The 24,237-nt window shown below is 34.3% G+C and overlaps 2 protein-coding genes across 2 annotated transcripts in view; one reads left to right on the forward strand and one right to left on the reverse strand.

Moving 5' to 3' along the window:
* Nucleotides 1-507: 507 nt before the first annotated feature.
* On the forward strand, nt 508-5,037 carry abhd14b (abhydrolase domain containing 14B). The gene is made up of 4 exons (XM_051111736.1): nt 508-609; nt 773-1,004; nt 3,741-3,982; nt 4,065-5,037. Exons 2-4 carry the CDS (start codon nt 788-790, stop codon nt 4,242-4,244), a joined length of 639 nt encoding a protein of 212 aa, XP_050967693.1. The 5' UTR covers nt 508-609; nt 773-787; the 3' UTR covers nt 4,245-5,037.
* A 179-nt stretch (nt 5,038-5,216) lies between these two features.
* The window catches only part of cacna2d2a (calcium channel, voltage-dependent, alpha 2/delta subunit 2a), a 227,959-nt gene continuing 208,938 nt past the window's right edge, over nt 5,217-24,237 (reverse strand). The window contains exons 25-40 of the mRNA XM_051111737.1: nt 20,348-20,408; nt 16,737-16,834; nt 16,474-16,564; nt 16,280-16,342; nt 16,093-16,196; nt 15,212-15,310; nt 13,195-13,289; nt 13,058-13,105; nt 12,821-12,892; nt 12,581-12,733; nt 12,282-12,334; nt 12,095-12,150; nt 11,885-12,008; nt 11,276-11,385; nt 10,255-10,337; nt 5,217-10,043 (exon numbers count right to left, since the gene is read on the reverse strand). Coding sequence (XP_050967694.1) covers nt 9,936-10,043; nt 10,255-10,337; nt 11,276-11,385; nt 11,885-12,008; nt 12,095-12,150; nt 12,282-12,334; nt 12,581-12,733; nt 12,821-12,892; nt 13,058-13,105; nt 13,195-13,289; nt 15,212-15,310; nt 16,093-16,196; nt 16,280-16,342; nt 16,474-16,564; nt 16,737-16,834; nt 20,348-20,408 — 1,418 coding nt within the window. The 3' untranslated portion in view covers nt 5,217-9,935. The remainder of the gene's footprint in view (nt 10,044-10,254; nt 10,338-11,275; nt 11,386-11,884; nt 12,009-12,094; nt 12,151-12,281; nt 12,335-12,580; nt 12,734-12,820; nt 12,893-13,057; nt 13,106-13,194; nt 13,290-15,211; nt 15,311-16,092; nt 16,197-16,279; nt 16,343-16,473; nt 16,565-16,736; nt 16,835-20,347; nt 20,409-24,237) is intronic.

Genomic DNA, 24,237 nt, shown 5'->3' on the forward strand with positions numbered 1-24,237 from the left:
TTAAAGAGTTGTTTACAAACCTAAAAGCGCTATTTGACTCAATGGCCCCATTTACACCTGACATTACAGGTTGTAGGTGATCTGATCACAGACTATATCGCCCTTAAAACATGTGTAAATGAACCTAAGGCGCCTTGTGACCGCAACGGAAGTGATCAGGAACCGATTCTCAAATCAGTATTCGCAACAAGTACGCCTAGCTAATATGTAAACAGCGTTTTACATTTCAATCTCCATCTCATTACAAATGAAAAACGTGTGAAAAGCTAAGTACGAGGCATTTTACTATAATCAAAAACCGAATCTATTTAATAATCAAAAGTCAAAGCATGCTAATGCGTGAAGTGTTAAGATCGTTTCAAGTCAGTTACAGCTTAATGATTTTAAAAGCTGCTGGCAATTCAGTCACTCAAGAATAAATTAAATATGAATTAATAATTAGCATAAAAGCTGGTTAAAATGCGCTAAGTGACTAGTAATGACGAGAAATTAGTGAGGAAATGTTTATGGAGGTTGTAATTGTTGACACAGCCGCTAGAGGTCAGTGTGTTCCTCTGCTCAATCTGACAGAATCTTCCGGGACTCAAACTTCTGCAGCAGTTCACTCTGGTATGAACATGTTTTACTATCTTATACTGTGAATTATTGGATTTTAACTAAACAAATTGTTGGAATGCTTTATATTGTTATTCCACCTTTAGTTACTTTCTCTGCAGAAATAAAGCGCAGCGTGTTTTGTTGGTGAACTTTGCTCTTGTGTGTTTGTCGCCAGAGGTTTTGTGTTGTCATGTCTTCGGTTGAGATGTCTGAAGGTTCGGTTCGAGTGGAGATCTGCGGAGATCAGCCGCTGTTTTACCGCCAGGCGCTTCCGGCGAGCGGCACCGCCAAGCTGTGCGTCCTGCTGCTGCACGGGATCCGGTTCTCCTCGGAAAACTGGCTCAAGATCGGGACTTTGGAGACTTTAGCTGCCGCGGGTTACCGAGCTGTGGCCATCGATCTGCCAGGTGTGCTAACTTAAAAAAAAATACCATAGTACTGGATAATTACCATAATACTTTACATACATCCATAATATTACCATGTAACATAAACAGAATCTTTGTATGACCAAGTTACTTCTCCAAAAAACATGGTACTTTATAGTATTTTTTTTTTAAAAATATATATATTACTGTTTATATTGTATGATTAATATGATTCTATTTCAAATGTAGGTAATATTGTTATAATTATATTTAACCATTATAAATAAAAATCATTTAATAGCTTTTATTATGGACACTCTGAAGTGCTGTAAAGCATTAAATGTATTTTATATATATATATATATAAAAAAAACTATATATGGCAAAAACGGTGGTAATTCTGTATTACTTTATTTTTGTTAATTTAAAAAAATATTTATTATTATTATTTTATGCTGTTAATATAGTAATACAAAAAGCATTACTTTATTGTATTAACAGTTCTCTAAAAAATATATATTTTTACTATTTAAAATAACTTTTCTATTTGAATACATTTCAATTTATTCCTAAATTTTCAGCATCTTTACTCCAGTCTTTAGTGTCACATGATCCTTCAGAAATCATTCTAATATGCTGATTTGCTGCTCAAGAAACATCCAAAGACAAGCATTTATCTGAAACAAAAGCTTTTGTAACATACACTATATCATTCAAAAGCTCGAAGTTAAAGTGGGGGGGGGTTAAATAAAAATACTTACTTTACTTTAGAAATAAATACTTTTTTTAAGCAAGGATACTTTAAATTGATCAAAAGTGATGTTATTTGAATGTTACAAAAGATTTCTATTTCAGATAGATGCTGTTCTTCTAAACTTTATTTGTTCATTAAAGAAACCTGAAAAAATCTACTTGGCTGTTTTCAACATAATAATAATAATAATAATAATAATAATAAATATTTTTTGAGCAGCAAATCAGAATATTAGAATGATTTCTGAAGGATCATGTGACTGGAGTAATGATGCTAAAAATTCAGCTTTGAAATCACAGGAATAAATTACATTTTAAAATGTATTCAAATAGAAAACAGTTATTTTAAATAGTAAAAATATTTCAAAATAAAATAAATTAAATTAAAAATCTCTTCTATTATATACAGTGCCCTCCACTAATATTGGCACCCTTGGTAAATATGACCAAAGGTGGCTGTGAGAATCAATCTGCATTGTTTATCCTTTTAATATTCCATTCAAAATATTCACAATATTCTAACCTATCATTTAAGTAAAACCATGGAAAGCAGGGGGAAAATCTCATTATGAAATAAATGTTTTTCTGTAGTTCATGTTGACCACAATTATTGGCACCCAATTATTGCAACGTCCTTTATTCAGGATGACAGCTCTGTGTTTTCTCCTTTAATGCCTGAAGAGTTTGGAGAACACCTGACAAGAGATCAGAGACCATTCCTTCATACAGAAACTCTTCAGATCCTTTAGTTTCTCAGCTCCATGCTGGTGCTTCTTCTCTTCAGTTCGCCTCAGGCATTTTCTATAGGGTTCAGGTCAGGCAACTGGGACGGCCATGGCAGAAGCTTCATTTTATGCTCAGTGACACATTTCCAACCACAGCTCATTATAGAACTTCTAACAGATGCAGTCAGGTTTACATTTTTTTATCTGTTGGTGTTTGCTAGAATCCATGATGCCATGTATCTGAACAAGATGTCCAGGACCTCTGGCAGGAAAATAAGCCCACAACATTAAAGATCCAGCAGTATATTTAACCGTGGACATGGGGTATTTTTTTGTACCAAACCTATCTTGAGTGTTTGCTGCCAGAAAGCTCTTGTTTTTAGTTTCATCTGACCACAGAAGCCAGTCCCATTTGAAATTCAAGTTGTGTCTGACAACTGAATACGCTGGAGTTTGTTTTTGGACGAGCAAGGAGGATTTTTCTTAAAACCCTCCTGAACAACATGTGGTGACGTAGGGGCTGTTTGAATTTTTTTTTTTAGTCTTCTGACCCCAAGACTCAACTAATCTCTGCAATTCTCCTACTGTGATCCTTGGAGAGTCTTTGGAGACTTAAACTCTCCTCCTCACCGTGCATTAGGACAATATAGACACACGTCCTTTTCCAGGCAGATTTGTAACATCTTTAGTTTAATTTGAATTCTTAATTATTGTCCTAATGATGGAAATTGGGATTTTCAATCCTTTAGCTCTTTTCTTACAGCCACTTTCTATTCTGTGAAGCTCAACAATCTTGTTCTGCACATCAGAACTATATTATTTGGTTTTATTCCTTGTGATGGATGATTAAGGAAATTTGGCCTTTGTGCTCCTCATATTTATAATCCTGTGAAACAGGAAGTTATTGCTGGACAGTATCATACTCCTAGTCATTCTAGTGTGCTAAATAAATGCAAATATGAATGGGAATATACTTCAGAGATATTTTACTCATTATAATTTCTAAGGGTGCCAATAATTGTGCCCAACATGCATATGAGAAAAACATTTATTTCATAACGTAAGTTTCCCCCCACTTTTAATTGTTTTACTTCAATGAAAGCTTAGCATTTTGTGAATTTTTTGAATGTAAGATCATAAAGATAAACAAAGCAGATTTATTTTCATAGCCGTCTTTGCTCATATTTACCTAGGGTGCCAATTTTAGTGGAGGGCACTGTAGATCTGTTTCAGCAACTCTTACTAACAGTGTCTTTCACTAACACTCTCAACTGATTTCGTGTCGTTGCTCACTCAGGTTTGGGTCAGTCTAAGGCGGCGGAGGCCCCGGCTCCAGTGGGTCAGCCGGCTCCAGGTGCGTTCCTCAGACAGGTGTGTGAGGGTCTGCAGACCGGCCCCGTTGTGATCATCAGCCCGTCTCTCAGCGGCATGTACTCGCTGCCGTTCCTCTTCCAGCACTCCGAGCAGGTCAAGGCCTACATCCCTGTAGCTCCGATCTGCACAGAGAAGTTCACAGCACAGCAGTACAACAGTATACAGGTGATTGAATCAATCAGATGACATACATCCATTATCAAATGTGCTAAAAATGAGTGATGTTTATCATAATGTACCTGTACAGACTCCAGCTCTTATAGTTTACGGAGACCAGGACACTCAGCTCGGGGAAGTGTCGCTAAACAACCTGAGCCATCTGCCCAATCACAAAGTGGTGGTAATGAAGGGGGCGGGGCATCCTTGTTACCTTGATGATCCAGAGACCTGGCATAAGGCAGTTCTGGACTTCTTACAGTTGTTGTGATCATATCAAAACCCTAATAGTGTACACATGTACTAATCAAAACACTAATTATATAAGTGAACATTATGAAGTACATTCAGTTTCATACTTATTAACTGATTATGTCAGAAAGGGTTGAAGGGTGTGTCAGAGACTTAAAGTTAACATGAAATGCTGTATGCAACCCAAAACACACTTCTGAGTGAAAGAGGATGGTCACTGAGAAAATAATATAGGAAGGGACTTGATTTTATCCAATGGAAACTGATTAGACTGTTAAACTGGGTGTTTCAAGAAATGTATTAAAGTAAATAAGTCAACTTTGATTTTACTTTAATTTCAATAATTCAATATTAATTTTCTAAATTAAAAAAAAAAGTCAATATTAATTCCCATGGATTTATTGATAATATTCTGCCTGTCAACATATTAACATATTATTTTATGTTGAACATATATTACTATTAACTATTATAAATTATAACAAATTTAGCATTTAATAGGTAAAATATTATATTTAAAAATCTATATTTTTTATAGAAACTAAAATAAATAATAAATGTCTGTTTCAGCAGTCATTACAAAATGCTGTGTTTTGACAAAAATTGCCAAAACCTGTTGTAATTTCACAGTACTTTTTATTAATATTTAAATATATTATTTTTTACATTAATATGGTCAAATAACAAAATTAGTTTATATTTTATATTTACCTATTATAATAAATATGATACTATTTAATGCTTAAAAGTAAAAAAAAATTGATAAAATACATGTTATGTATATGTTATCATTTTTTTTTTTTTTACTTTTTTTCAGCCTCATCATAGTAAGCATTCACGCACGTCTTATGAATATAATACAGTCTTATGATGCCACACGTATTAAAATTGGGACCAATCATTTTTGAATCACATTTTCGTGTTTGTGTATTTCTAATGAGCCTCTAAAACATGTTGATTGCATCAGAAAAATAACCACTACACAATGCACTGAAGTGAAAAATATGAACATTATTTAATAACTGATTCTCTGTAATAAACAATTTGAAAATATTTTACAAGGAGTCACAGACACAATATTTTACAAATTTTCCCTTGTCTTTTTTTTTGTTGTCTGTACAAAAAAATGGAGCAACATGGACCCAGAGACGAGGCACTGAGCCCCCAACACACAATCCAATAAACGAACGAAAGAAAAACGCTCACCATGATTTCAGACCTCAACTCATGAGTATTATCAGCAGTACTGTGTTTCTATTTTTTTTAATCGTTAATACATTTTAAAACCTCACTCATGTTAAATTCAGTTTCTCCTTTGTACGTTTTTTTTTTAATATATATTTTTTTGTACACATTTGTCACGGAGCACCAGACTAAAGACTACGTAATCACATACACACGTCTCGCTGATGGAAACGCGCCTACAATGATGTTGCTTTGGAGGGGGAGGAGCTATGGGAGGGTCTGAGCTAATGACTCCTCCCAGTGGGCGGGTTATACATCGAGCCCCTCCCCTTGCGCAAGCTGCTTCCTCTTTTGAGCTTTTCTTTTTGAATACTATTTTTTTTTTTCTCCTTTTTTTTGGCAAAAGCAAATCTTTCAGACCACTTAAAAACAAGGACTTTTGTTCCACAGTGTACTTGGAATTGTGACACAAGACCGACACATTCATGATCATTTAATCGCAGTGTCTTGCCAAAATGTGTTTCCCTAATTTGGGCAGTTCAGTGCCCCTGTACATCGACAGTGTTCCAGTTTTAAGACAAAAACACTTTCCCCCCCAAAAAATAAACTACAAGAATTCAAAAAAAGTGTGGCAAAGTTTTAAAACAACTCACCAGAATAAAGAACAAGGCATATTCCACCTTTCGGAACGCTCTTTGCCCTGATATGAAGTAAAATTGCAGATTGTTTCCATAATCAGGCAAAGAAAGAGGTACACATTAGCCATTTAACATGTTTCGACATTGAAGTTTGTGAGTTAGAGAGATAGTTCACCCAGAAATTAACATTATGTCATCATTTACTCACTCTCACGTCATTACAAACCATTTTAGAGAGGATTATTATTTTTCTTTTTGAATGAATAACTAATAATACAGTGCACAAGCCATATGGATAGCCTTTATGATATTATTATTGAGCATTTATGTCCTTTTAGGAGCTTTAAAGCCCCTGCTTGCTATATTTTTATGGAAACACACTTATATTTTGCCTAGAACTGGGTTTGGAAAAACTTGGGGGTAAGTGATGATTTTTATTTATTTATTTTTTTAATGTTGAATTTTTAGGTGAACAATCCCTTAAACTTCACACATCATACTGAAGTATAAACAGTCTTTTTAAAACTTTTTTTTTTGTCTGTTTACAGTACCACATATGACCTTGCACTTATATTTCAGTAATTGGGTCTCAATGGGGTCTAAACTATATATTCATACTGCAGTTGGATACATAAATCCAATCAGGATGTGGGTTATAAACAGGAGTCATATGTGATAGTGTCAGGATGAGGATTGCATTCAAGTTCAATATTAGTGATATGTACAGAATGATGCTTAACATTTAAACCTCATTTTCTTTATAACCAATTAGTTCTGAAGGTGGATGACAAACAAACCGAGTGACGTAAGAATCATGTCCACTAGCATCACACATGCATTTTCACCTCTCAAATAAGTTGTATAAAATGTGACATCCTGACAGATAATAAAACGAGAAATAAATAACACATCACCCAAAATGAATTCTCATTTACTCACCCTTATGTCATACAAGTTTCTTTCAGATGAATGAATGTCATACAGGTTTAAAACAACATGAGGGTGAATAAATGATCATTTCCGGCAAACAAACTCTTTGAACAGACAGCTAGAGGGAATGTTTTAACATGTTAAGTGCTGTCTTTTAAAATTGCACAGGCGACTAAAACAGATTTTGCCTCGAGACGGACAGATATGTAACATTCGTTTGACACAGATCATTCCTTCAACACCAACAACTGACAATACTCTCAAAATACTTCTCATAAAATCATCTATTTTCACAGTTATGTCACATAACGGCAAACACAGATTCACTTGCTCAGCCGCCGGCAAACCTTAAATAAACTCTCACTTTGTATACTGAACAAATAAACTACAGCTGTAAAGCCATTCCCATATTTGTGAAGCCAGAGATGGACTGAGGTTATGTAAAGCAGTCAGTTCAACCCCAACACCTACTTTCCCAAAACTCGGTAGCAACTGAATGTGTGAAAAGCTCTTACAAAGACGGTCCTAAAAACGATGGGCTGTTCGTCTTGCCAAAGAGCTTTAAAGGAGCATTGAAGGTGATGGCCAGTAAAATGCCTAATGTGCAACTGAGAATCAGTCAGTGAGGTTTAGATTTAGCCCCGTTTACTGACAAAATAAATGCTTAAGGTGCTTGTCGATGTGCTTTGTGTACACTGCAGGGATGGAGTTGAGGGTTATGGCAAACGCTGCGGCTCAATAATACTCTAAATTAAAAAAATAAATCGCATTCCCTTATATCAATCAGATTATGATGTTTGGAGGCACCGGCTGTGTTCGGAATAGCATACTAGCGTACTAACCATACGATTTCTGCTTTATGAGCAACTACATTTGTCATAATATGCATTATAATACATGGAATGCTGAATACAGTATCCCACAATGCAATGCACTCAACTTGTCCACGACTAAACATGGTAAATATTGTATTACATTTATTGCAATGCTTATTTTTGACCCTGGACCACAAAAAGCAGTCTTAAGTAGCATGGGTATATTTTTAGCAATAGGCAAAAAAGGGTCATATTTTACATATAATTTTTGTTAGTCATCCAAGCAATCATGTGTCCAGTTCATTACTGAACATTGAGTATTTTTTAAAAACTGCATGAAGAATATAGTACGCAGTATGATAGTATACTCTGTTGAACACAACCTGTGAGTTTTAAGGCCCGTGAAAGACTTTTACTGCATTAAGCTGAGTGATGGTGAAGCTGTATGATCAATGCCGTCCAATATAAAAGTGCATCAAGGCACAGCTAAAAGAAGGTTGATTCAGGGCCCAGAACAAGGGTTTTTGCTTAAGTTTCATCGCATTAACTTTCAAACATAACATGACAGATACTGAGGCCAGAAACATACTCTATACAAGTATGCAAGCAGATGCTTCAATTGCAGCTAAAGCCACCTTATGTATCTAGAAATGTTTGCATTGAGTATGTTTAGGGCTTTAAGTATATATAAAAAAATGAATCATGGTTCATGGTTACTATTACTATTCACAGACAAATCCATCAGTGCAAATAATGGTGCAAACAAGATGTGACATGATTCGATGCAATATGTGATCGACATTCTGAGATCGTGAAAAACTGTACAGCACAGAATTACAGAGACTGCAAACAGATATCATCGCTAAAAACACGCAAACTGCATTTCTATCCATCAGAGATCTCTTCGTTAGCACATCTCATCTTATTTAAAGGAACAGTTCACCTAAATGTTTTCGTTCAGTAATTTTCAGTTCACAGTGACCATGTCTATGCTCTAAAAAAAGAAGGAAATAAAAGTAGTCCATATGATTTATGTGCGATATTCCAAGTCTACCGAAGCCATACGATAGGAAAACGTCATATGGACTGCTTTTATGGGACTTTTACGATACTTTTTTTGGAGCTGGAAATAATGATCACTATCCTGATTCTTAAAAATGTCAGCATACGGGTTTGGTACAGTGAATAAAATGCACAAAATTGACATTTTTGGGTGAACTAGTCCTTTAAAAATGAACAGACGCTATTACATATTAGCTGCAAATATTAAATTACTGAGGCATTAATATACGTAGCTTACCTTGTGATAAAAATAATAAACACAAATAAAAAGCCTAACCTAATGGGATCAGGGTTGTGATATAAGTAGAAATAATAAACATATGAAGCCCTTGTGACTGATGAAGGAATGGTGTGATACCTCCTTAATTTCACGACTTTCTCATGACATTGTGGTTTTCTTACCTCCTAATTTGGCTAAAAAAGTTAAACCACACAACAAGTCTCATTTTGGCAAGAAGTAGATATAGTGCATAAATAAAAGATAATTGAATAAATAACATCTATCATCTTCCCTTTCTCATTAAATACCCTAATATATGGAGGTATGTTTTTAATACTCGCATGTTGTCATTGATATTTTTTAAGTTCTGCTCTTATTCAGTTATTTTCTTATTACCGGAAGCTAGACGGCGTCAGAATGTCCCGTAGCCACGCAACACGGGTTGCAGGATGAAGATGAGGATGATGAGGATGACCTTTCCCCTTTAGAGGCGGAGTCAAACGAAACCCGACCCCCTTTTCGCCCGCAAAGGCAGGAGGGAACAGTCCGTGTCATTTTCCACCATTTCTTCGTTGGTCCAAAACGGCCGTCGGTTTTCCCGTCGCTAGCTTCCTGTTTTCGTAAAGACACTTTTAGCTCCTCCCACAAATGCTCTTGATTGGCAGGAGACGACAAAGTTCTGCAACGGTCACTAAGCAACAACCTGTGAAGCTAAGTGGATGAAGCAGTACGACTGGGCTTCCGTATAAGGGCAGGAGGAAGTCCCTTTATATTACCTATGACTAGAGCAACGGGGAGATAAAGGAGAAATGCGGAATTAAGGAGACGAGAAGGAGGGAGAGGAGGACAGGAGGATGGAGTTAAACAGACGGGCGGGCCAGAATACACAGGAGGAGGAGCTGGAGGAGGAGTAAAGTGAGGAGGGAAGGGCGGAACGAGTGACCCCGCCCACAGTCTGATGTGTTCTCCTGGAAGACAAAACAGAGGCGTGCGCTTTGGTTTATTAAGTGTTCTGATGGGTACAAATGCAGAAATAGCTCATATTACTGTTTTAGGCACTATTTGCTGCTTAAACAGTCTTTGTTATGCATTACTAATGTTATTCTTGTGGGCGGAGTTTACGGAGCTCATTATGTAAATATTGTAAATAAACATGTGGAAATGTGCATGTGTACTTACGAAAACACTGTAGTCGAAACAGGTCGTAGTTCCTTTTCTATACCGAGCTGTGGCTATTGTCTCGCATGTATTCGTTTCTTTGTCTGAGAAACGAAGGGTGTTAAGGAACATCTTTTTTCAGCAAATTTACACTACCTTTAAAAGTTAGTACAATTTTTTAATTTTTTTTGAATGAAGTTCATGTGTTTGTTCCCGAAAAAAGGTATTAAAATGATCAAAAGTGACAGGAAAGACATTTAAGAGACAGGATATATAATAAGTAAAATAATTAATTAAATAATTCAAATAACCGATAATAATCAGAAAGTAGCCTGCAATTATTTGAATCCAAAATAAAGCAAAAACAGTAATATTGTGAAATATTTTTACTATTTAAAATAACTGCTTTCTATTTGAATATATTTTAAAAAGTAATTTATTCCTGTGATCAAAGCTGAATTTTCAGCATCATTATTCCAGTCTTCAGTTACACATGATTTTTTTTTGGGAAATATATTATGGAAATTAATACTTTCATGTAGCAAGGATGCTTTAAATTGATCAAAAGTGGTGATAAAGAAAGTGGTGATAAAGACATTTATGTTACAAAAGATTTCTATTTCAGATAAATGATGATCTTCTGAACTTTCTATTCATCAAAAAAACCTGAAACAATTCTACTCATTTTTTTTTAAACATAATAATAATAAATGTTTTTTGAGCAGCAAATCAGAATAGTAAAAATATTTAAAAATTGTAATGTTTTTGCAGTACTTTGGATCAAATAAATGCAGGCTTGGTGAGCAGAAGAGACCTCATTAAAAAAACATCCTAAAAATCCTAACTGGTAGTGTATATGGTATTAAACAATCCTTAAAAAAAATACAATTTATTACAGTTCACACAAAATTCTGAAACAGCTATAGATAAAAATAATAATACTGTTTTCTGTATTTTTGCTGAAATGAATGCTGCAAACATTGCATCTTAAATTAAAAAATTAAAATCAATACGAGAAATGCATGTTTGTGGCTAAGGATACATTCTGTCTCCATCTGAGACAGTTTCTCTATTTCACAGGAGTCGCAGGAGAGTTTTTCAGCCACAACAAACAGCAGGTTGGTGTTGTTTATTCTCCTAGCGTGAATTAATCTGTAAAACAGACACATTATTATTAAAAACAGCCTTTGATCTGTATATATTAATGATGTATGTGACCCTGCACCACAAAACCAGTCATAAGGGTCAATTTTTTGAAATTGAGATTTATACATGACCTGAAACTGAATAAATAAGCTTTCCATTGATGTATGGTTTGTTATGATATGACCAAGATACAACTATTTGAAAATCTGGAATTTGAGGGTGCAAAAAAATCAAAATACAGAGAAATTTGCCTTTAAAGTTGTCCAAATGAAATTCTTAGCAATGCATATTACTAATCAAAAATTAGGTTTTGATATATTTATGGTAGGAAATTGACAAAATATCTTCATGGAACATGATCTTTACTTAATATCCTAATGATTTTTGGCATAAAAGAAAAATCAATAATTGTTGCCTGTTGCTACAAATATACCCATGCTACTTATGACTGGTTTTGTGGTCCAGGGTCACATATATTGGCAGCATGACTGGCGTTGTGTCTGACCTGGAGCAGTTGTCACAGTCCTGCAGTATGTTGTAGGAGCTGCTGATGTTACTGAAGTAAAACTGCGTCTGTACCGTCACACAGCTGGTCTCTCTAGACTCCATTCCTTCAGCATCCACCTCATCTGTATGCACACACACATGTTAGATTAGTCTTCTTATCGATCCACGTAAACAGTGACCTTTTAAAATCAATGTAAATGTCACGCACCTGTCATGAACCAGCTCTGATAGGCGAATCCATACAGCATCTGCTGCAGCAGTGACCTATAGTACAACACACACACATGCACACAAGCACACATTTCTGAGTGTGAGCATATAATGTTTGCACATGTTTACAAGTTTCTACATCATTGAGATCAGTCATTATAATTGACTTTAAGTGAGAAACTCACCAGGCGGCCGCGGATGTCCACCAGGCAACATTTAACACATCAGCAATAGTGGGCTGGGAAGAAAACACATGACATTTGATAATGCAACAGTCCATCATCCATCCAAATACACATCTACCCTATGCACACATCTCTTTTCATCAATTTATTCATCCCTCAATCAGTATTTATAAACTACTATAGTACCTAATAACATTTTACATAAGATTTCATTGAGGTGTCTGGTTGAGATTCGAATCAGATTCTTAAGATGCATGTAAATGTAAGCAATGACTTATTCCGTCCATCTGTGCTCGTACCACAAACACTCCTCGCGGGGCGGCCCCTGTGTTGCTGCTGGGTACGGGGTCACACACCGACTGATAGTCGTAAGACTGCTTGCGTTTGTAGAAGGAGTTGTTATAGAGGGCATAAAAGAGGGTGGCATCGACCTCACCAAAGAACATCCCGATCTACAGATAGACGAGGAAGAGCACAGAGTGAAAAATAGCTACAAACACACTCTGTTTTCACATTGCTTTCCTGTTGAATGTCCCGACCTTATTCAAGTAGTCTTTCTGATTAGACATGACGAGGAAGCCGCCGTCATCTATCAGGTAACAAAGCAAGTCCTGCAGACAAATACGGACAGCTTTAAGTAAACACATTACATCATTAATCAGTCGTTTTAATGGAAAGTCACTAGATCAATCCACTACAGTTAATGGATGAGAATGTATGGATGTGAGCTATAGATCTCAGTATTGACTAATCGGAGTGCATTAAGAGTCTCTTACATCACTGTTGGCTTCACAGTCCATTTCACAGCCACTGGTGGGTCCACACTGTCAGACAGAAACAACAGTATTTAGAGCAGCATGTGCTTGTGTATAGCCATGCATATTCAGTATATGTGTGCGTGTTTGTGTTTTACCGTTTGAGAGCTCTGTCGGTTGCTGTTGGTGTGGTTGCTCGCCAGGATCTTGAATTTGTCCGTCCAAGCCTCAAGATCAAGCTTCACACCCAAAACTAAGAGAGTGTAGGACATAAACACAATAAGAAAGAAAAAACATAAAACCAGTGGTCTTTACTATTTTACATACACCTTACAATAAAATCCATTTTATTTTTTCCCAAATTCCATTTTATTTTTTCCAAATTCAGCTTTTTCCGTTTGAATTTTTCTGGACTCTTTTTTTTAAATGGTTACATGACATTTTATTATTCAAAAAGCAAGTCTAATAAATTAAAATTATGAAATTTATACAATTTAATATCAATTTATTAAAAGTTTAACAAAAATGACATGTATAGGGTCTTATGAAACGTTTTATTTTTTCTCACCTTCTGTTTTATTGTTACCAAATTCTGTTTAAGCATGTCTAATTATTTGAATGCATAAAAACAACCTTTTTTTGTACAATATTTTTACAATATTTAATTTTTCTGGTTATCAAATGAAGGCATAAAATATTAATTTAATTCATCTTTTAATCAAATCAAAATTGAACAAACTGTATTGTTTGGCAAACAAAGTCACTATTAAAATTAAAACATAAAAAAAATGTTGTGATTATTCCTTAACAAAATAAAGTTTTAACAATTTTAGTAATTATAGTAGTAGCAGTATTACATGGATTCCGCTAAACAATAAATTACACCAAACTTTTATTTTGACGGGTTGCTGTGAATACCTTTACATTTCTGTGTGTATATGATACAATAGTTTTTCTCAAAAGAAACGGTAAAATGCTCATCAAGAAACTTCAGAGCAGTTCTGGAAATGTTGTTCATGTAATTTTGTCCTCATTTGGTAAGATGGCAGACACTGAAATCACCACGAGCGTCTGCGCCATTCACACATGAACATGAACGATTCATATTTAAATAGTCTTTTGCTTAATATTTAGAGATACTAGTCCATATTGTGATTTGACCTACTTTTGATTCATTCCTGCAAACTTTGCCAAATTCATGTCATTCCGCGTTACACAGTAAATTCCATTTTTTGGACTGGTTTCCAAAATAAACCTTAGGGACCTACTTACATTTATCTTTTTAATGTAAAAATACAGAAAAATACAGACAAAACATTAATATTATTATAATTAAAAAAATGTTTTTCTATTATAATATACTTTAAAATGTAATTCATTTCTGTGATGCAAATCTTAATTTTCAGCATCATTACTCCAGTCTTTAGTGTCACATGATCCTTCAGAAATCATTCTAATATACTGTTCAATGTTGGAAACAGTTTTTTTTCGTAAGTTTTGATGAATAAAAAGTAAAAAAAAAAACAAAGACAAAGCTGAATAAAATCTAATACAAATAGTATATAATATACATGCATGTTCTATACAGTACAAAGCATTTCTAATTTGGCTGTTTTCTAACCTAATCCGTGTTATCAGATAGATGAGTGCCATATTTACATCGACATAATTCACCAGAGTTAACTTTTCAACAATGTTCAAAGCAGAATATGTCATTCTTTTAAAGCCAGATGCATAAAGCAGCACTTATCTCTGCTAATCCACATGTCAGGTAATCCTAACGTAACAGGATGATCATGAGCTCAGTGAGGAACCGCTGCACATCACTGTCGATTTGTAAAGGTTTAAGTCAAAAAATGGCAAAATGTCTCTGGATTTATTGTATTGAGAAAGGTTATGTGTTCAAACACAGCTGCTGACCATCTGTTAGTTATGATGAAGTTCTTAAGCTATTGATTTATCATCTCAAATCCCACATTTGATCTTGGCTTTGTTTAAGCATGTAAGCTGTGCCTTTCATCTGATTCAAAAGGCCTCTATGTGGACACTATCTGTTGTTCACACTAATAACACTTAAATAAATGAATCAGTCATCAGATAATTTAGTTTCTCTAAGAGATGCAGATGTCTGCATGTCTCAGAGTCACAAACAGTGTTCATGAAGTTGTATTTTACCTGCTGGTTTGAGGGTTCTGCTTCCTACGGTAACATCCACTGCAGTGCTAACCAGAATGCCAATGGTGTCATTCTCTGGATTCAGTATGTCATCATTAGCTGGACAACAAAACAAAACAAAACAAAAAAACAGATCTTGAAAACTATTAAACAGTAGAATTATTATACAAAAAATCTAACTGATATGATGAGTTTCAAGACATAGTAAATTAATTAAAGAATGGAAAAGTAGTGTATTCTGCTTATTAATTATATACAATCAGAATCTTAATATCATTAATAATAGATAAACATATGAATATATATAAACAAATAATCATAATTTCATTATTATAACATAAGAAATATTATATATATATGAACTATATTAAAATATATTTAATAATATGCAAATATATATAACAATTTGTATTTTACATATTTACATTTAAAAAAAAATATTTGTACTTTACAGACAGGGAAAAAAAATTATAATTATTTATTATACATATATATATATAACTATAATATATATATATATATATATATATATATATATATATATATATATATATATATAACATAAAAACAAATTAAATAGATTTAATATATATTAAATATATAAAAAATATATTTATTAATATACAAATATATAAAACACTTTTTTATTTATACTATTTTATATAATTACATTTTTAGAAACTATTTTTATTTTACAGACAGGAAATATATATATATATATATATATATATAAAATAAATTAAATATAATTCTAATCATTACTTACACAAATAATTTTTACGTTAGTATTTTTTCTTTATATTAAATGTATTCATTTATTTTCACTTTGCATTGTGAATACGTTGCCTCGAGAGACTATTATATAAAGGTTTTTCTCTCACTGGTGCGGTAGGGGGCTCTGAAGATGTAGCCCTTGTTGTCCAGACTGCGACGGTAATAACTAGCATTAAACGGCTCTGGATCTTCCTCCCAAGTCTCAGAGGCCCTGATATACAAACACACACATTTTACCTTTGCAGCTATTTGAAAACAACACAGTGACAAATACAGAATAAGAACCAGACTCACTTATTAGGAAAAACTCGAGTGACGCCTCCATCTGTGGCTGCAAAGACTGCCATAAAGCCGTACCTACAGTAACACAACACACATATTAACTCACATTTATCACTAGCTCTCATGCAGGACATTTTGTGCTGGAGATTTTTAGGTTGATGCCTTATAAAGGTGTCAGTCTACTAACTAACGAATTATGAACGTACGTGTTGAGGTCCTTGTTCTTCCAGACTTTATCTACCAGCTCTTTGATGATGCCCGTGTCCAGGATCAGATTATGCAGCAAGAAATTGTCGCCTGTGTGGAATAATGATGATAATATTATAACATATGACATGATGTCTTCATACAAGATGGTTTTGAGTTCAAGAATTATCAATAATAATGCTGCAATGAAAATTACTGACAAAAAGTGCTTTAAAAGGGCATAAAGTCATTGAATAATTCACACAAGATCTGTAAGCCTCACATTGTTTGGAGTCCGGTGTGACCTTCTCCATCAGAGCGATGAAGTTGAGCAGGAACTCTGTGTTGTTGTTGGACAGCTCCAGATCTTTGCAGTATTCCCTGAGGAAAACACACATCATTCCACACTGGAAAACTCTCTCTGACAGAGAATAACATCATAAACAGTTATTTTATAGACTGCAAACCATTAACACACAGTGAGAGTTTTGCATTGACCAATATTTCACATTCATGTAAACATCTTAAACACATAAAACACCACAATTACATACATAAAACATAACTGCACTGCAAAAAAATTATTCTTAACCGGTGTCTTTGTCTTGTTTTCCAGTAAAAGTATCTAAACATCCTTAAAACAAGATAAATCTACACGAGAAGTAAAACTGCAGTGCATTTGCTCTAAAAATCACACTGTAAATACAAAGTTTTTCTACCAATTTCTGAAAACGATGTGAAAACGATTTCAAAGTAAATCCTACACTTTTTTCACACACTTCAATTTAATTCTAGACACATCAAACAAGTCAATAATTATTGCAGTTTTGCTTTTCAGGTAAACTGATCTTGTTTCAGGGATGTTTAGATGTTTTTACCGGAAAACATGACAAAACTACTGACTAAGAACATGATTTTGGAGTGTATATGCTTTCAAAACACAGAGAGAAAGATGAACATTCATAGACTCATGCATGTGAACTTCTCTAGATCCATCGGTGCTTTAACATGCAAACCAAAGTCAACCTTCCCCTTGATACTGATGCCGTATGTAAGGAAGTGAGGAGAACGCCATGCACACACAGATACAGAGGAGACGCGTGAGAGCTGCAGCGATGAGACGTGGAGAAGACATGAGGAATGTCAGAAGATACTGATCCATGACAGCAGACGACAATGATTTAAACACAGAGTTACCCAGAGGAAGATTTACTGCTCAGAGATCATAGCCTGGCTTTCAGATACGCTTTATCTTTAATTTTCTTTGTTTAAGAACAATATAATGTTGACGTACAGTCTGAGTATAGAGCTATAAAACTGAGCACAGCATAGAGCAGGGATCCTCAAATCTGGCTAGTGAGATCCACTTTCCTGCAGAGTTTAGCTCTAACCATAATCAAACACACCTGAGCATTAGAAAATCACAGTTAGGTGAGTTTGATCAGGGTTGGAGCTAAACTCTGCAGGAAAGTGGACCTCCAGGACTGAAGCTGCCCATTCGTGGCATTTAGGAACATTTGAGTTCATTCTAAAATTACAGTAAATGCAGACTTTGGTATCCTGGAAAATCTAATCACAGTTTAAGACACTGTTGGGATCTCTTATGAAACTAAAGGAGACATATCTTAGATTATGTAGATCATTAATGTCTTTTTCTCAGATTAAAAATATAAAAAGCAGGAGTTTGTCAGGTTCAAAACAAGTTATGCTTTATCAGCAGCTGTAATTACCACAGAAAATATTAACAACTTGTTGCTCAAGTTTGTAAAAACAAACAAAAATCAATATTCTAATAATAACATACTAACAATAGAAGTTTATCTGCCAGGCATTGCAGTGGATCGTAGGTTTTGCCACTACACCAAAAATTATTTTTCAAAATTGAAAATAAAAGTTTATTTTACAAAGAAAATACTAGTTCAGCATTTCTACTTCAAAATTTCACATTTAATTTAATGTTACTTTTTTTGTAATTATTTGTACAATTTACTAGCAACTAAAACTTTTAGTTATTTTCTGTTTAAGTTATTTTTCAGTGTATTTATAAAGTTTTTAATACAGCGCATACTCCACCTACAGGAACTGCATTACACATAACTAGAAGAAATTAAATACTCTTCTGAATGTCTGGCACCATAAGATTTCATTGTAAGTGAAGTACTGTACACATAACTATTGCTTGTTTGTACAAACCATGCAAAACGACTTCCTGTGGAAATTAACCCTTTACACTTTTAAAAACAAAGGTTTCGAATTTATTTATTTATTTATTTTTTTAGCAGCAATCAGCCTGTTTCTACCACTGAATAAAAAAAAGGTAATTGTGAGTTTTTATCTCACAATTCTGACTTTTTTTTCTCAGAATTGCATGATATAAACTCACAATTGCAAGTTACAAAGTCAGAAAAGCGGGATAATAAACAAGTTTCACAATTGTGAGTTCTAAAGTCCAGTTCCAAGATATTTTCTCAGAATTGCTAATTTATATCTCGCAATTCTGACTTAACTCACATTTGCATGTTATAAAGTCTGAATTGTGAGACTTAACTGACTTAGGTTTTTCCCCCCCACAAATGTGAGATCATATCTCGGAATTCCGAGAACAAAAGTCAGAATTGCAAATTTGTATCACACGATTCAGAGAAAAGAAAATCTGAATTGCAAGATGAAAAACTTGCTATTGCAAGAAAAAAGTCAGAATTGTGAGATAAAAAGTCGCAATTAATTCAGTGGCGAAAACGGGCTTCCATAACAATGCCTTTAAAGGGATAGTTCACCTAAAAATAAAAAATGTACTCACCCTCTGGCCACCAAAATGTAGATGAATTTGTTTCTTAATCCAATTGTTTGTAAAAAAATAAATCCATCATTAATTTATTTTACTTTAAACTGTTGTTTCCGACTAAAATACTACAATCTGTAGACCATAATGCATAAAAACACTTCCTCTAGTTAAAAAAAAAAAAAAGAAAAACTTGTCTCATCTGAATCAGGAGAGAAATATGCAAGCACTGTTTACAAGCCAAAACTGTCCAAAACAGTTCCAAACAAATATATCAGTGGATTTTGACGTAAGAGGACACTGAAGGAAGTGTTTTTTTGGATTATGGACTCCAAAAAAACACTTGGTATTTTGTCCAGAAGCAACAGCTTAAAGTTACAACGCCTTAATATTGGATTTGTTTCTTATTTCATAAAACATTAATTGATGGACTGGAGTGATGTGGATTACTTGTGAATTATTGTGATGTTTGTATCAGCTGTTTGGACTCTCATTCTGACGGCACCCATTCACTGCAAATGTGAGCAAGAAATGTAATGCTAAATTTCTCCAAATCTGCTCTGATGATTAAACTCATCTACATCTTGGATGACCTGAGGGTGAGTACAGCTCATTTTCATTTTTGGGTGAACTAATCCTTTAAAGAACCATTTTCGCTTTAAACAAACATTCAAAAAAATAAAATTCTTAGTATGAAGAAAAAGAACCCTATTTTTCACTATAAAGAATCTTTTGTTGCACAGAATGATTCTGTGCACGTTTAAGCTTTTCATGGAATCATCAATGCCAATAAAGAACTTTTATTTTTAAGAGTGTATTTGTACCAGAACACTAAAAGTCTCTATTTGCTCTTAATGCTGTCTTGGAGATAAAACCGAGATACTAAAGAGATCTTATTAGGAATTTTTCTTTCCTACGGGTGACGGCGTGGACTCTCGACAGACAAAACACAATAAAGAAACACATTCACTTGGGTTAAAATGGAAAGACACGTTACGCACAGCACACACACACAGAGAGACTACAGTGACTACGGTATGTTGGAAAGGAAGTTAGCGATGGACGTATGCACGAAAACAGGAACGTGGCTTCAAGAAGTCACACAAAGCTACCTGGGGGCAATGAACACATGTCCCTCTGACTCAAAAGTGTTTGGCAGGAGAGACTCAAAATCTGCAACAGAAACGGGCAAGATTATCCAGGGGAAGCGGAGGTCGGAGAACACAGGGAGGCTTCTGAGAAACAAATTAACATCAGCTGCTCTTCAAAAGGTGCAGGAACGCAGTGGGGACGTTACCATAGCAACACTGAGGAATCATGGGGGAATACCAGCGTTAGCCACTATGGTGCCTTCAATGGAGTCGCACTGGCCGAAATAATGGGGTGATTTGGAAAGCAGACACTTGTAGCTCGATTTGAATTTTGTCCGAATTTCTTTCTTTTGCAAGTCGGAGAACTGGCTCGACCCCCGGGGTACACATTGAGACGAAGCGAGTTCTCAGACGCCGTTCCCACGAACCGCGTGGCGTGCCGCTTTAGTTTTCAACAGGCATCAACATGGCCAACCGTTTAGCTGGGAGTGGGTGAGGCAGGGGTCCTGATGGAGGTGATCGCCCCTCAGACTGGCACCGCGGAGCCGTTCCAGAGACTCAATCGGAGAAAGTGCCCAGCATTGTGGAGGGGAAGAGAAAGGGCAACCCAGTTTAATCTACTACATATCCTGGTGCTATTCCAGCATTCGCGTTTATCACACCGTCCTGCATCATATCTGCTGAATGAGATCCTTGTTTCTTACTAATTTCAGGGTGCTGATTTCAAAAATAGTGCCTGTTTTGTTCTAGCATGTCACACTTTCTAACAAAATATGATGCATTTTGTAGCATTTTCTGCTTTTGACAAGCATTTGTAAGGTAAAGAAGTCTTGCACAATTCATTAATCTCCAGAAAGACAATACAAAGACATCATTCCTGTCTTCCTCTCAGCCTGGTTACAACTATTTCTTCAATTCTCAGCCAATTTTTACTGATTTTAAGGTTAGAATTATGGCCAGTGACAGAAGGAAATGCAAACATGCGATGTTTTCTGCTACATCTGCAAGGGTTTTAGTACACCCAAACAATGACATAAAATGACAGATTTTGTGAAAATCTTGTTTTTTGTAGTTTTATGACATTAAATGGAATATTTGAACATACTTTTCAAGTTGTAAGTTAAATAATACATTTTGAATACTTCTTTTTGTCATTAACCCCAAAACATTTGACATGAGATTTATATATATAATATATAATATTTATATATATAAATTTATATATATATAAATATTATATATATTATATATAATATTTATATATATAAAATGTGAAAAATCATCTTTTTGTTATTTTGTAAAAATATTGTACTGTACAGGGCTGTCACTAACGATTATTTTGGTAATCAAATAATCTGTCAATTATTCTGGCGATTAATCGAGTAATCAGATAATTATAATTATTTTTTTTTGTAGTTATAAAAATAGACCTAAGTGAACAATATTCTTTAAAATTACTTAAAATACATGTATAATAGCAACGAGGCAATAATAATTAGTTCAAATAAAGTGTCAAAAGCAAGTAACCATATGGTTTTATTGAACAAAACTGTTAAAATGCATAATGCATTACAAAGAATAGAGCTAATGTACATTGTTCATTATACCAAATGACTGCTGATGGCGCGATATTGACTAAACAACATTTAATTCAAATGTCCACTTAATCTTTACTATATTGGCCATTACTTTATGAAAAGCTACAGCCACTGTAACTGCTTGAAATCGCAATGAACAGTTAGCATAATGAGAAAGATAATGATGTATTCTCCTGTGTTTGCATAGGTTTATAAATGATTAACCTTATAAATCTGATGAACCTTATAATAAACCGAAACTCACATCAACATGCAGAGATGGAGTTTGAGACACTCCACACAATGTAAATGATAACAGTTTGTGTAGCAGCATTTACTGTGAACGGAGCCGCTCTGAGATGCACGTACGTAACCTACATGCATGTAAATAATTAAACCTGCATCACATATATTTATTTGAGTGAATCATAGCGTTTGTGAATTCTTTGTGAATATCATTATGCTTTATTATGATTTTTAAACGGGTTTAACATGTGGAATGCGTCACTTCCGGTCTTTTGCCGATTACTCGAAACGGGCAAAATGCAATCTAGGATTTTTTTCCAAATTGAATACTCGAATAGAATCGAGGAATCATTGCAGCCCTAGTACTGTACAAGTTTTTAATTGGCATTTTTGAACTCAGCATCATCAAATTAGGTAATAATAGACTTTTTTTCAGGATGCAGGGCTGTTATGTTTTTATTTTATGTCTTGGTATTTGACAAATAGTGATATAAAGCTAGCATTCAAGTAGTAATTAGTCTATACAGATAGAATGTATATACATCTATTAAAATTCACAGCCACTGTTGTGCCCAGGTAGTTTTTCCCTCCACAATGTCTTGCACTTCCTGGTCAGGATAAGTGAAGACGTAGCGGTGGCAGTCTGGGGGGTGATAGACGTACAGAGGGGTCAAGCTGATGAGAACACGGGGTGTAAGAGGAGGACGACAAACAAACCGGGCGCTACCAAGCGCTCCATCACCAAAACAACAAGAGAGGACCTAAAGGAGGCCATCTAGCAAATTCATCTGTAGCCTATTCCTGCCCATTCCAAAACATGAACTGATACGAATAGTAAGAGACAACCTAAGGGAATAAACTACCTGGCTAAACTAAAGACAACATTACATGCTCATACACATCATTAAGTCTTTAAGTATGAACCTGTATGGCAAACATTTCTGCTCAAACTTCAAGATTTAAAGGAAGAGTTTGGACAAAAATAAAAATACAAGATCATTTATTCACCCTCAAATTCATGTGATGCACAACACAAGGTGTTTTGGAGGATGTTCAAGCTGCTCTTTTCTATTCAGTGAAAGCATTTAGTGATCAGAGCCACATCTAAATCCAGACTAAAATCTGTTTAGCTTTGCTTTTTTTCATGTTTGCTTTTTTGTTAATGTTTGATTTCTTAAGCATTTCTCTCATTTTTAAGTGTCTGTTATAATTATTGTATTTATTTTATTTTTTATTATTTTACTTGAATTACCATTGTGTATGAAATACACTGTTTAAATAAAATTGCCTCAAAACTCAAACTATTACAAATGTCTTTGTTCCTTTTTAAAAAATTAAAGCTGAATAGAAATAAAAAACAACGAATAAATAAAAAAGTAATAACAAAGTGACTAAAACGACTAAAATGAAATTGAACACTAAAAACATAAAAATGAATTAAAAATATTAATTATACTATATAATACTAATAATACTAAACTATCAGGCAATGTCTGTTTCTCAGACTCTAAAATAAGCACAAAAAGCATAAAAGAGGTCCATGTCACTTTTGAGTTATATTTCAAGGTTTTTTTTTTAAATCATATGATGATTTTTGTGGCCAGTAAATTAATTTTTAAATACCTGTTTATTGAAAATCCTTTAAAAATTTGGGCAAACTATGATTTTGGTTGGTTCTATTGCTTTAGAAGACTTACAATATAGCACACAAGAATGGACAATGTTTTATAATACTTTTAAGGTGCTTGTTAATCTTTTTGTCCTTTTTTGATTGACAGGCACTATATATTTTTATGCTGAATGAAACAGAGAAGCATGAAAATTCTGCAAAATATGTTATTTTGTCTTCAATTGAAGTCAAATGATTTTGAAACAAAATGAGGGAGAGTAAATGATGAGTTTTCATTTTTGGGTAAAAAATTCAGACAAACAAACAATGATATGCTACACTCGACGTGCAATCATAACTTCTCAAAGACCACAATAAATTATACCTGTACTACTGTAATGCTAACTCATACTGTAATGCTGAAGTTTCCTTTAGGGATGCTTTCAAAGTAAATACCGCATCTATATGACTAGGACTTT

This window comes from Labeo rohita, chromosome 6, assembly GCF_022985175.1.
Source record: "Labeo rohita strain BAU-BD-2019 chromosome 6, IGBB_LRoh.1.0, whole genome shotgun sequence".
NCBI classification, from domain to species: Eukaryota; Metazoa; Chordata; class Actinopteri; order Cypriniformes; family Cyprinidae; genus Labeo; species Labeo rohita.

What these genes read in the sequence shown, in the direction of transcription:
- abhd14b (XM_051111736.1), top strand. Translation starts at nt 788, where the DNA reads ATGTCTTCGGTTGAGATGTCTGAAGGTTCGGTTCGAGTGGAGATCTGC. An exon ending in TGTGGCCATCGATCTGCCAG is followed by an intron (nt 1,005 to 3,740) that starts GTGTGCTAACTT and finishes TTGCTCACTCAG; the next exon opens with GTTTGGGTCAGTCTAAGGCG. An exon ending in AGCAGTACAACAGTATACAG is followed by an intron (nt 3,983 to 4,064) that starts GTGATTGAATCA and finishes GTACCTGTACAG; the next exon opens with ACTCCAGCTCTTATAGTTTA.